The sequence below is a fragment of the Tenrec ecaudatus genome, chromosome 4, assembly GCF_050624435.1.
Source record: "Tenrec ecaudatus isolate mTenEca1 chromosome 4, mTenEca1.hap1, whole genome shotgun sequence".
Lineage (NCBI taxonomy): Eukaryota > Metazoa > Chordata > Mammalia > Afrosoricida > Tenrecidae > Tenrec > Tenrec ecaudatus.
This window is the reverse complement of record NC_134533.1, coordinates 1,974,646-1,988,669: the sequence shown is the minus strand read 5'-3', so window position 1 is coordinate 1,988,669 and position 14,024 is coordinate 1,974,646. Positions and strand designations below refer to the sequence as shown.

At 57.1% G+C, this 14,024-nt stretch overlaps 1 protein-coding gene across 1 annotated transcript in view; it reads right to left on the bottom strand.

Moving 5' to 3' along the window:
- LSP1 (lymphocyte specific protein 1) overlaps window positions 1–14,024 on the bottom strand; it is a 36,571-nt gene extending 22,547 nt beyond the window's left edge. Inside the window, exon 1 of the mRNA XM_075545189.1 lies at window positions 13,931–14,024. Within this exon, the coding sequence (XP_075401304.1) occupies window positions 13,931–14,001 (71 nt within the window). The 5' untranslated portion in view covers window positions 14,002–14,024. The remainder of the gene's footprint in view (window positions 1–13,930) is intronic.

The following is a 14,024-nucleotide window of genomic DNA, read 5'->3' as shown; positions in this document are numbered from 1 at the left end:
TGCACAGTCTCTGGAAGACAGAGGCAACAGCACTGGTTGCTACCGGCAGCAGAGTGGCGAGGGCGAAAGACAGAGCCGGAAGAGACAAGGGAGGGTGGGAAATGGATTCAAGGGAGAGAAAGCAAGCACAGAACTCCAGATTTGGGAGTGGTTGTTCGATAGTTCATCCAGCTCCCAGGCATCCATCAGCACCTGGGCATCTTTCTGCCCACCCATCCCTTGTGCTTGCTCATCTGTCCATGTTCACCGTGTGTCTGCCACCCATGGTCTGATTTTACTCTGTGTCCATCCATCCATCCATCCATCCATCCATTTATCATCCATCCATTTACCCATCATTCATCCATCCATTTACCCATCCATCCATCCATCCATCCATCCATCCATCCATTTACCCATCCATTTATCCATCCATCCATCCATCCATTTACCCATCCATCCATCCATCCATCCATCCATTTATCCATCATCCATCCATCCATCCATCCATCCATCCATCAATTTACCCATCATTCATTCATCCATCCATCCATCCATCCATTTACCCATCCATCCATCCATCCATTTATCCATCATCCATCCATCCATCAATTTACCCATCATTCATCCATTCATCCATCCATCCATCCATCCATCCATCCATCCATCCATCCATTTACCCATCCATTTATCCATCCATTCATCCATCCATCCATCTATCCATCCATCCATCCATCCATCCATCCATCGATCCACCCATCCATCCATCCATCCATTTACCCATCATTCATTCATCCATCCATCCATCCATCCATTTATCCATCCATCCATCCATCCATTTATCCATCCATTTATCCATCCATCCATCCATTTATCCATCATCCATCTATCCATCCATCCATCAATTTACCCATCATTCATCCATTCATCCATCCATCCATTTATCCACCATTCATCCATTCTTTTATCCATCCATCCCTCCATTTATGCACCATTCATCAATTTGTTCAACTCTCCATCCATCTCTTCCTTCACCTGCTTTCATCTGCCCAGGGTTGATAATAGGCAGAATAACTGATTAAAGCAATACTTCTGCTGCTGTGTTTTTATGGTCAGGCACCACCCACTTCATCTGAACTTCTGGCAAGCCATGGGGCAGAGCAGAACTGCTCTGGGAGGTTTCCTCGATGCCATCTTGATGGGAGCTGGGCTTTCTCCCAGGGAGCCTCTTGGTGGCTTTGAACACGCAGCCGTTGTTGTTAGCAGTTGCACATTTACCTCTCGTGCCTCCAGAGCTCCTCCTGTAGGTGCAATTGCACAGCTGAGTGAAGACAGTTCTGATAGCTGAGTGCTTATCACGCACCTGCCTCCAGCATTCTAAATAGTCCCCACCATCTCTCCATGCAGCCCACCTCCGTTCATCTGCTCACTGATGGGTCCACAGAGCCTGTTGTCCACACATCTTGTTAAGCATGTGTGTGTTTGCTGATTAGTTATTGCTCCTACTGTAATGAGTTCCTGTTGAGTTGAGTTGATTCCAAATCGTGGGGAGACCACATGGGCCAGAGCAAGACGGTGCTCCGGGGGTTTTCCACAGCTGTGACTTTCCCTGGGCAGATCAGATCCCCAGGTCTTTCCGAGGCACCCCTGGGTGGGCTGGGGCCACCGTCTTCTGTACTGCCTGGAACGTCCACTATTAGCTACTATGTATAAAGAAGTATGTCCCGGCAATTGTGTGTGTGTCTGGCAGCCCCTGGTGGCAGCCCATCTCACTGGGGGCCTTCCTCTCTTCCACGTTACCGGGCCTGATGCCCTTCTCCACGTGCAGGACCTGGGGTTCGAACACCCAGAAAGAAGAACACTCAGCCTGTCTCAAGATGACAGAACTGAAGAGAAAAATATCAAGCCTTGCAGGGAAATGTTGAAGGATTTCACGGACAAGATGCTCAACGACGAGAGAAGCACCAGAAGAAGATAGAAAGGATACACAGCACCTTTGCGGCAGAAAGAACTCGGAGACGTCCCATTATCTCCCCGATGGTACTGGCGGAAGACGTCCAAGCTGTGCTGTGGGCACCGGCAACAACAAGGCTCTGGGAAGGGGCAAAATAACAGTGGAAAGGCTTCCACCCGGCGAGGAAGCCCTGGAATACCAAGGCCCCTGGAAGACAGCACCACGGCCCATTGGCAGGCGCAGACCTGGGTTTAGACCATCCCGGAGCAAGGAGGCCCAATGGAGTGAGGATCATTGACCAATTCCATTCATGGCGCTTAAAATAAAGTTTGGCTGGAGGCAATTTGAGAACAAGTGGAGCAGCAGCACGTTCACAGCGAGCGGTCGGAAATTCAAGTTGGATTCTGAAGAGGAAGTGGATTGAGGGACATCCTTGCTTATTTCAGAGACCTTGATGGGAAGCAGAAGAGACCAGAGAGCTGTTGCCCTTCCGGTGTGCTGCTCACACAAAGGTCTTCGACACTCTATGGATGCCTTGGAGCAGAAGGCCATTCCCGGACCCGCCATTGGGCTCTTGTGGAAACTGTACAGGGAGTCAGAGACAGCTGTCCCAACAGAGCAAAGGGAGAGGTGTGCGTAGGGAGAGGTGTGCGTCAGGAGAGGTGTGGGTCAGGAGAGGTGTGCGTCAGGAGAGGTCAGCGTCAGGAGAGGTGTGCGTCAGGAGAGGTGTGCGTCAGGAGAGGTGTGCGTCAGGAGAGGTGTGGGTCAGGAGAGGTGTGCATCAGGAGAGGTCAGCGTCAGGAGAGGTGTGCGTCAGGAGAGCTGTGCGTCAGGAGAGGTGTGTGTCAGGAGAGGTGTGGGTCAGGAGAGGTGTGGGTCAGGAGAGGTATGCGTCAGGAGAGGTGTGCGTCAGGAGAGCTGTGCGTCAGGAGAGGTCAGCGTCAGGAGAGGTGTGTGTCAGGAGAGCTGTGCGTCATGAGAGGTGTGCGTCAGGAGAGGTCAGCGTCAGGAGAGCTGTGCGTCAGGAGAGGTGTGCGTCAGGAGAGGTGTGCGTCAGGAGAGGTGTGCGTCAGGAGAGGTGTGGGTCAGGAGAGCTGTGGGTAAGGAGAGGTGTGCGTCAGGAGAGGTCAGTGTCAGGAGAGGTGTGCGTCAGGAGAGGTGTGCGTCAGGAGAGGTGTGCGTCAGGAGAGCTGTGCGTCAGGAGAGCTGTGCGTCAGGAGAGCTGTGCGTCAGGAGAGCTGTGCGTCAGGAGAGGTGTGCGTCAGGAGAGGTGTGGGTCAGGAGAGGTGTGGGTCAGGAGAGGTGTGGGTCAGGAGAGGTATGCGTCAGGAGAGGTGTGCGTCAGGAGAGCTGTGCGTCAGGAGAGGTCAGCGTCAGGAGAGGTGTGTGTCAGGAGAGCTGTGCGTCAGGAGAGCTGTGCATCAGGAGAGCTGTGCGTCAGGAGAGCTGTGCGTCAGGAGAGGTGTACGTCAGGAGAGGTGTGGGTCAGGAGAGGTGTGGGTCAGGAGAGGTGTGGGTCAGGAGAGGTATGCGTCAGGAGAGGTGTGTGTCAGGAGAGCTGTGCGTCAGGAGAGGTCAGCGTCAGGAGAGGTGTGTGTCAGGAGAGCTGTGCGTCAGGAGAGCTGTGCGTCAGGAGAGGTGTGCGTCAGGAGAGGTGTGCGTCAGGAGAGGTGTGCGTCAGGAGAGGTGTGGGTCAGGAGAGGTGTGCATCAGGAGAGGTGTGCGTCAGGAGAGGTCAGTGTCAGGAGAGGTGTGCGTCAGGAGAGGTGTGCGTCAGGAGAGGTGTGCGTCAGGAGAGGTGTGCGTCAGAAGAGGTGTGCGTCAGGAGAGGTGTGCGTCAGGAGAGGTGAGCGTCAGGAGAGGTGTGCGTCAGGAGAGGTGTGCGTCAGGAGAGGTCAGCGTCAGGAGAGGTCAGCGTCAGGAGAGCTGTGCGTCAGGAGAGCTGTGCGTCAGGAGAGGTGTGCGTCAGGAGAGGTGTGCGTCAGGAGAGGTCAGTGTCAGGAGAGGTGTGCGTCAGGAGAGGTGTGCGTCAGGAGAGGTGTGCGTCAGGAGAGCTGTGCGTCAGGAGAGGTGTGCGTCAGGAGAGGTGTGCGTCAGGAGAGGTCAGCGTCAGGAGAGGTCAGCGTCAGGAGAGCTGTGCGTCAGGAGAGGTGTGCGTCAGGAGAGGTGTGCGTCAGGAGAGGTCAGTGTCAGGAGAGGTCAGCGTCAGGAGAGCTGTGCGTCAGGAGAGCTGTGCGTCAGGAGAGGTGTGCGTCAGGAGAGGTGTGCGTCAGGAGAGGTGTGCGTCAGGAGAGGTCAGCGTCAGGAGAGCTGTGCGTCAGGAGAGCTGTGCGTCAGGAGAGGTGTGCGTCAGGAGAGGTGTGCGTCAGGAGAGGTCAGTGTCAGGAGAGGTGTGCGTCAGGAGAGGTGTGCGTCAGGAGAGGTGTGCGTCAGGAGAGGTGTGCGTCAGGAGAGCTGTGCGTCAGGAGAGGTGTGCGTCAGGAGAGGTGTGCATCAGGAGAGCTGTGCGTCAGGAGAGGTGTGCGTCAGGAGAGGTGTGTGTCAGGAGAGGTGTGGGTCAGGAGAGGTATGCGTCAGGAGAGGCCAGTGTCAGGAGAGGTGTGGGTCAGGAGAGCTGTGCGTCAGGAGAGGTGTGTGTCAGGAGAGGTGTGGGTCAGGAGAGGTGTGGGTCAGGAGAGGTATGCGTCAGGAGAGGTGTGTGTCAGGAGAGCTGTGCGTTAGGAGAGGTCAGCGTCAGGAGAGGTGTGTGTCAGGAGAGCTGTGCGTCAGGAGAGGTGTGCGTCAGGAGAGGTCAGCGTCAGGAGAGCTGTGCGTCAGGAGAGGTGTGCGTCAGGAGAGGTGTGCGTCAGGAGAGGTGTGCGTCAGGAGAGGTGAGCGTCAGGAGAGGTGTGCGTCAGGAGAGGTCAGCGTCAGGAGAGGTGTGCGTCAGGAGAGGTGTGTGTCAGGAGAGGTGTGGGTCAGGAGAGGTATTCGTCAGGAGAGGTCAGCGTCAGGAGAGGTGTGCGTCAGGAGAGGTGTGCGTCAGGAGAGCTGTGCGTCAGGAGAGGTGTGCGTCAGGAGAGGTGTGCGTCAGGAGAGCTGTGCGTCAGGAGAGCTGTGCGTCAGGAGAGGTGTGCGTCAGGAAAGCTGTGCGTCAGGAGAGGTGTGCGTCAGGAGAGGTGTGCGTCAGGAGAGGTGTGTGTCAGGAGAGGTGTGCGTCAGGAGGGGTGTGCGTCAGGAGAGGTGTGCGTCAGGAGGGGTGTGCGTCAGGAGAGCTGTGCATCAGGAGAGGTGTGTGTCAGGAGAGCTGTGCATCAGGAGAGGTGTGCGTCAGGAGAGGTCAGCGTCAGGAGATGTCAGCGTCAGGAGAGGTGTGCGTCAGGAGAGGTGTGTGTCAGGAGAGGTGTGCGTCAGGAGAGGTGTGCGTCAGGAGAGGTGTGTGTCAGGAGAGGTGTGCGTCAGGAGAGGTGTGCGTCAGGAGAGGTGTGCGTCAGGAGAGGTGTGTGTCAGGAGAGGTGTGCATCAGGAGAGGTGTGTCTCTGGAGAGGTGTGTGTCAGGAGAGGTGTGTGTCAGGAGAGGTGAGCATCAGGAGAGGTGTGCGTCAGGAGAGGTGTGCGTCAGGAGAGGTGTGCGTCTGGAGAGGTGTGCATCAGGAGAGGTGTGCGTCAGGAGAGGTGTGTGTCAGGAGAGGTGTGCATCAGGAGAGGTGTGTGTCAGGAGAGGTGTGTGTCAGGAGAGGTGTGCATCAGGAGAGGTGTGCATCAGGAGAGGTCAGCGTCAGGAGAGGTCAGCGTCAGGAGAGGTGTGCATCAGGAGAGGTGTGGGTCAAGAGAGGTGTGCGTCCGAGCTGCGTCCGCTCCCCACCCTTACTCAGCCTGGATGCAGAGCAAATCGCCAGTGGAACTGCAATTTAAAGAACAGGACATCGGGATCCTAGGAAGGCTTCCTAACAGCCCGTGACCTGCAGATGACACAAGCTTGCTGGCTGACAGTGAGGAGGACTTGAAGCACTTGCTGAGGAGCATCGAGGATGGCAGCCTTCGGTACGGATTGCAATTCAGTGTAAAGAAGATGCAAACCCTCATCGCTGGCCTACAGGTAACCTCATGACAGGCGGCGAACAGAGTGAAGCTGTCAAGAAAGCGTTTTCTTGCTTGGATTCACAACCAGTGCTCACGGAGGCCGCAGTCAGGAGACCATGCGACATGCTGCGTTGGGGTGACCTGCCACACCAGGCCTCTGTGAAGTGCTGAGGAAGAACCATGTCACCTTGGGGACTACCTGCACCCAGTCCAAGCCACGGAGCTACCAGTCGCTTCATCTGCAGGTGAACCTTTGACCCGACTAAGAAAGACCAGAGAGGAATCGGCGTCCTGGAACGATGCTGTTGGCAAGACGCAGTGCAAGCCCCGTGGACCGTCAGAGAGCCACTGTCTCGGGAGGGCAGCCAGGAAGCTGCTTAGAAGCAAGGATGCAGAGACTTGCATCTCAAGCCCTTTGGACATGTCGTGGGGAGGGAGCGGTCCCAAGACAAGGACATCATGTTTGGTCAAATAAAGGGTCTTTTGGAAAGAAAGCCAGACCTTCAAAGAGTTGGATTTTCACCGCGGCTGAAGCACTGGCTCAAACACGACAGTGGTGATGGCGGGGCAGGACCGGCGGTGTCTGTTCTGTTGTGCAGAGGGTCACTGGGGGTTGGAGCTGACTCGATGACCCCAGAAAACAGACATGAGTTACAGGTGGCTATTTTTCATTCATTTAAAAAAATCAACCCCTATAGTCATTGCCTCTTCATCTGTGTGTATCCAACTGCTCCCCCGTCCGCTTGTCCGCTATAGAACCGGAAAAACACTCATATTGCTGGTTAAGTACTAGTCCATCTATCCATCTGCTCATCCCACCAGACATATACATCTGTACATGTGTGCGTCTGTCTTCCCATAGAGATGTCCATCCATGACCACACATGCACGCTTCTCTGCACCCATCTTGTCCATGTGCACACTCCTGTACTCAGTTATCTGTACACCTCTCATCTTTCCTTCTACCTGCTTTCTTAAGATCCTTCATGTCATGATCATTCCCCTATCCAGTTACCTGTTCCTTCATTTGTCTTTCCGTCCATCCATCCACCCATTCATCCATTATCCATCCACCCACCCATCCACTCATCCATCCATCCATCCATCCACCCATCCACTCATCCATCCATCCATCCATCCATCCATCCATCCATCCATCCATCCACCCATGCATCCATCCATCCATCTGTCTGTCCGTCCGTCCGTCCGTCCATCCATCCATCCATCCATCCACCTATGCATGCATCCATCCATCCACTCATCCATCCATCCATCCACTCATCCATCCATCCATCCATCCATCCATCCATCTATCCATCCATCTACTCATCCATCCACTCATCCATCCACCAATCTGCCCATTCATTCATTATCCATCCACCCACCTACCCACCCACCCGTCCACCCACCCACCAATCCATCCATCCATCCATCCACCTATGCATGCATCCATCCATCCACTCATCCATCCATCCATCCATCCACTCATCCATCCATCCATCCACTCATCCATCCATCCATCCATCCATCCATCCATCCATCCATCCATCTATCCATCCATCTACTCATCCATCCACTCATCCATCCACCAATCTGCCCATTCATTCATTATCCATCCACCCACCTACCCACCCACCCGTCCACCCACCCACCAATCCATCCATCCATCCATCCATCCATCCATCCAATTGTTCATTTACTTTCTCCATCCACTTTTCCATACATTCAAACTTTTCCTTCATCATTAATTCTTTATTTTCTATCAAAACACAAGTTTCATCCCCTCATGAGCTCCTAGTGAAACAAGACAAGAGAGCAGATCCTGTGGTACCACAACAGAACCTGAACAGGGCCTGGAGAAACAGGTCCCTGTCTTTTCCATATCCCCCCCCCCCATCACTCCCTAAGACACACAGAGAGGTGTGCCTCCACAGGCATGCTGGCACAGCCACATCCCAGGGAAAGGCACCCAAGCAGTGGCAGAGCCATGGCCATGCAGGACACCTGAGCTGGTGGCCTCGGTGACTCGTAGTGACTTATGACAGGGCAGGGTTCCTGACCGGAGCCCGCATCTGTTTGAATCTCCCTCTGTCTGAGCAGCAACGCCAACCAAAGAGGGAATCAACCAGAGCCAAGGGCACGGGTTGGGCTGGGGTGGGGGTGGGAGTGGGAGCTGGGGGCTGGGCTGATGAAGCTGGTATTCTAGTTGGAGCTGGGCTCGAGGCAAACCCTCTCTAGATCTCTCCGAAATGAACTGATTTGACATCTCCTGTTGGGCGTCGGCAGGTGCACACCTGGGGGCACCATGGTGGAGTGTGGCTGGTTACCAATGCTGTACAGAGCGGGGCTGTGCCACCCCAAGCGGGCTCAGAACGCCTAGCACTCCCTGGGAGGGCGGAGAGGGGAGAGGAGGAAGGCACAGCCTGCCCCGCCCCCCGGGAAGCTAAAGGTGGAATGCGAGCTCTCCCCTAGGACAAGGAAGGACAGGTTGGCCACCCCCTTGCATGTCCTCCTGTCCCAGGTGCTGGCAGCTGTAGGAGGGGGACTCTGGGAGGGGTAGTGAGTGGGCTACAGTGAGGCTATTGCCCAAAGGCACCCTCATCCTGGGAGGCCCAGGCCTCTGTGTGTGCGTGCATGTGTGTGCATGTGAATATACGTGCATGTGTGTGAGTGTGTATAAGGGCCCTTGTAACTGTGCCCCCAGCACCCAGAAAACAGAGCAACTCAGGCCCCAGAAGAGCTAGTGGGGCCATGCTATCCAAGTGTTGGTGGAGGGCGGCCACCCTGGTAAGCCCACCCCCACCCTCACCCTCCCTGGGGCCGCCCTGCTCCGGCTCTGCAGCTGGAGGGCCAGGTCCACCACATTCCTTTGGAGGAACAAGGCGGGCCCTGAGTTCTCAGGCAGCACCTCCCTACAGCCATGAGAGCAGCCTGTCCCCCCTCAGCCCCCACAGTATTTGACAGCACTGGCCCAGGCCCAAGAATGGTCAGGGGCCTTCCTCCCTCCACCCACACTTATCAGCCGTGTCTGGCACCATCTGGGCGGGCTGGGCAGGGGGGAAGGATGGGTGTTCTCCACCCCTGATCTCCAAGGAATCCGGCAGGCTCCCCGCCCCGGGCTCGGAGCCCTCGGCCCCATCTCCAGATTCGTGGGTGTTGGGGGGTGGGGGGGCGGCCTGGAGGAGGGGCATGGAGAGCCTTGCGGCCCTGCTGGCTGCTGCTCTCTACTTCACCCCATGTTTGTGCTCCCTCAAGTCCACACCCTTCAAGCCTGAGCGCCCTCAAGTCTTCAAACTCTCGAATCTGGTAACCCCCAATCCATACACTCCCAAAGTCCACCTACCCCCAAATCCACACATGCAGAAGTCTGATCACCCCCAAGTTCACACATCCCCAGATTCACCCCCAAAGCCTAAGCACCCATAAGACTGCATACCCCAAGCTCATGCACGCCAAGACTGCACCCTGGATATGTACACTGCAAGTCTAGGGCCCCTTCACTTGTGTACCCCAAGTCCACACCCCCAAAGCCCCCAAGACTCCAAGAACATGTTGTGCCAGGTCAAAGCATACTTGCAGTGACTGGAGCCCCTGTATCTCAAGTCTGGGTGCCCCCATGCCCGTTCACCACTACATCCGTGCATGTTCAAGTCCAGGGTCTCCAGGGTTGTGACACAAGCCCGGCACCCCAAGCCTGCCCACCCCTATGTCCTACTGCCCCCTCAGTTGGACTCCAATGGCCTCAAGTGTGTGACAGCCGGACCCTGTTCTCGACTGGGATGTAGGCCTCAGCTCCCAGAGTGTTTCCCAGGCCCGGGGGCAGGGGGGAACTGGGCTGAGTTGGGGCCACAGAGAGAAGCAGAGGGCCTTCTAAACACCCGGAAGCATCGGCTTGGTCAGTCAGCGGGGCAAAGTCCCCTTTCTGCTTTCAGGGCTGGGAGTACAGCCCCTGAGGGTACAGGGGAGCCTGAGCAGGAGCTCACTTCCTGTTTGGAGGAGCTGGCTGCGGGGTGGGGGGTGGGCTCCCTGGGCCAGTGTGAGCCCCTCTCAGTGTCCACCTGGAATAATGGAGGCCCTGGACCTTGTGGGGAGAAGATGAGGGACACAGGGAAAGGAACCAGGTGAAGGGAGCTTCCCCTTAGGTGTGTAGAGGGGAGACTGAGGCCCATAGAGCCACTGTGGGCACTGGAGCTGCCGGGGGCTCTGTGCACCCCCTGCCCACCCCTGCATGTCCACCATGCTGCTCACCCCAGGGCTCAGAGGACACGGCTCACAGGCACCCCGGCACCTACTGTGAAGCTCCTCTTCTCCCCGGAGCTGCTCCCCCATGAAACCCCTTTCCAGAGCTGCCCCCCTCCACCACATTGAGAAGCCCCTCTGTGCCCCTCCGCTGCACCCCGCCCCCAGCCCCCACCCCCAACAGGCTGTAGATTGATGAGCTGTCCCGAGACTCCCTGGCAGGAAGCAGGCAGGGTGGGGGTGAGCTCTGTTTCCAGAGTCGTGGGTGGGACTGCCACAGCCCCCGCCCGCCCAGGAGGGAGCATGAAGGGGTCCAGCTGGGCGGGCACGGCAGGAAGGCGTCCATCATGGGCCCTGCTTGGGGCTGCCCCTCCTCCAAGGGAATTCCAGCTCCAAGACCCGGGCCTGGCACCCATCTGTTGCCTCGGGCTGGGACTCTCTGCGGGGTGGGGTGGGGTGGGGAGTGGAGGGGAGAGGCTCCATCCTCACTAGCCATCATGCTCCCAAGAGGCCTGCCCCTGTCCACCACCTAGTGCTTTGGATCCAGGCTGTACCAGGCTGCCCCCTCTGCCCACTCATGGCTTCCCCAGCCCTCCATCCCCAGCTCCTCCCTGCTGCGGGGCTGTCCAGGGCCAGATGGTACATAAGGGGTCCTGACTGCCCACCACCCCAGGTGAGGGGGTGACTGGGGGCCCGTTGTCATGGGCTACAGTGTGGGCACAGGGCATAAGGGAGGACAGCGGGGAGCCGGTCTGTGAATGGGCTGCTGAGGTCCAGGGGCCCCAGGTCCTCTGCCAACACTGGGTGACCGCTTGTCCCTGGCCTCCCTCACCTCAGCCTGGCCCTCACCTCTATGCCTCGCAGAGACAGCATGGCCCCAGGTGGGAGGGACCAGGTCACAAGGACCACTCAGGGGCTCCCAGAGAGGGGACTCCTGCGGAGCCTTCTACACAAAGGCCTGTGCAGGGACCTGGCCGAGAACAGGGGCACCTCCCAGAGGGAATCTTCCAGCTCTTGGAGGGCAGAGCGAGGGGGCTTCTCGATGGCTCCTTCCCTCCCGGGAAAGCCACCCCGGCCATCCCCTCTTGGGCAGCGGTGAGTCCCCTCACCAAGCCAAGCTGGAAAGCCCCCTTGGGCAGTAGCTGAGTCACCAGGAAAAGGAGAACTCACAGGGTGGGAGGGGGGCAGTTTCATTCTGAACAGGCGTCGAGGCTCAGAGGTGTCCAAGGTAAACCCCCTGGGGGCTGGAGAGTTCTCCCACTGGCCCCACCCACCGAGGACTGGCCCTCTGGGCCCTGGCACCCTGCCGAGCTTCCATCCAGGATCTGAGGATGCAGGGCAGCCGGGCAGGGCACTGAGGAGGGCCAAGGGGGAGGTCCCTTGGGTGTACCTGTCCTTCTAGGGGCATGAAGAGGCTGGAGGCCGCCCGCGGCGCGCTGACGCGAGAGCCGTTTCTACTCAGAACAGCTGCCCAAGGCTCAGGCTGTGGCCTGACCACCTGTCTGCCACGGACAGTCACGCCCACACCCAGCTTGCCTCCAAAGGCCCCTGTGGACACTGGTTTATGAACCCCAACCCTTTGAGGAGGGAAGGTACCACTGCTCGCTCATCACCCTGACGCTCACTCACACTCACACACACACATTCTCACGCATGCGCACAACCGTGCAAGTACACATATACTCATCCCCACACGTACTCACGCACACATATACTCAAGTTCACACTCACACACATGCTCACACTCACACACATATAGGCTCACGCTCACATGCAAGTATATGTACTCGCCCATATGCATACACTCACACACACACACATAGTCAACTCACAATCACACCCACTCCCACACAATACATATTACTCACACACATGCATGTGCTCATATGCACACACATACTCATGTTCACTCACATTCATGCCTTCCACCTCACACTTTCCACACATACTCACAAGCACTCAGACATAGGATACACACGCACCAACTCCAGTCTCCTCACACACTCCACTCATTCCATACACTCACATGCACACACACACTCGTACTCACACACACACCATCATATACACACACCTGCTCACATACACACACATATTCACTCACATGTGCGCCGACCTACACTCACATCTGCTCACACGCACACACATTCACACACTGACACACCTTCACATCTTCGCCTCCTTTCACGTGAGTACACATACACAACTAATGCACCAGCTCAAATGCATGCACAGTGAGACAGCACCCACATGCACACTCACACCCTCCCACTCAACTCCCCCTGGCTTATATGCGACATGCATGCACACACTCACACATGTTCACACCTGCACCCACTCTCACTGCAATCACACATAGCCTGACACTCAAATCCACACACTCCCTCACATGCACATGGAGCACATGTACACACTCTCACGCCACATCTACTCACACACGCACACACTCCCACTCATTCACGCTTGCTCACAGCACACACTCATGAAATAATCACATGTACTCTCACTCTCGCATGGGACACACATGTGCATGCATACACACCCTCTCATGTATGCATATATACTCACACGCACACACGGTCTCACACTGGCACACGCCGACAATCACGTATGTCCCCTCACACCTGTACAGACTGTGCTCACTTCCTTGCTTACATATGAGGGGTGTTGCCCCCGAGTCAGGTACAAGCTGGCCGTGGAACCTCAAGGACCCCCATGACTTAGGGTCCCCACCTTAGCCCCAGGTGGACACCAGGGTGACCATGTACCTTAGATGGAAGCAGTCTGCACAGCTACAGAGGACTCTCAGTTCAGGGGTCCTGTCCCCCAGATGCACACACAGTTGGCCCCCTGGCCCCACTTATCTCTCCTGTGCTGGGCCTCCAGGCACATTCAAGGCCCCTCATCCCACTGAGGACCAGACACCAATCTGAAACCCCACCCAGATTGGCCCCAGGTGCCCAGCCCTGATCCCCAATCCGGCAGCCCCATGGAGCTCTGCTGTGTCCAGAGGTGGCAGAGACTGGGGCTTGCTGCATGGCTCTACCCCTCCCTCCCTGCCACAGAGCCAATGCCGACTCACAGAGGCCATTGGACAGAGCAGACCTGCCCCTGTGGGCTCCCGAGACCGTGACTCTCTACCGGAGTAGAAAGCTCCTCTTTCTCCCATGAAGCCACTGGTGGTTTTGAACTGCTGACCTTGCAGTTAGCAGCCCAAATAGTAACCACTGTGCCCCAGGGCTCCTCTGTCCAGCTCTGTTGGACAACACAAATCAACACACAGTGCACAAGTCTAGACCAGAGTGAGAGAGAGCTCCCCTCCACCAAGTCAGCCATTGTCAACCAAGAAGGGACAATTCCAGGTGCTGGAGAGGGGGTCCAGCCATTCAGGTCCTCATCATTGCGGGGGGCTGGGGTTACGGTGGTCGTAAAATGGTGGCTCCTTCCACCCCAGCCTCTGGGCCCCCCAAGAAGACCAAGCTCCGATGCCCCTGCCCAGATTCTGCCCAGTGCTCAGGCCCAGGCCCTGACCAGAAGCCTGCAGAACCCAAGCCCGCTCTTCCCTTAGTGGAGCTCATCCCTTCCAGCCCAGGCACCCAGCTCCTGATTGCCAGCCCCTACCCTCTGCCGGCCCCCGGCCCTCCACCCAGCCCTCCCTGAGCTGGACGGGAGCAGAAGCAGCACACGGCCCCTTACCCCGCGGCCTCGTCCACCAGCAGCTCCTCCCGCTCCTCGGAGCCAGGCTCAGTAGGCACAGCCTCGGCCATGGCCTCTCTGTCGTCTGTGCCCA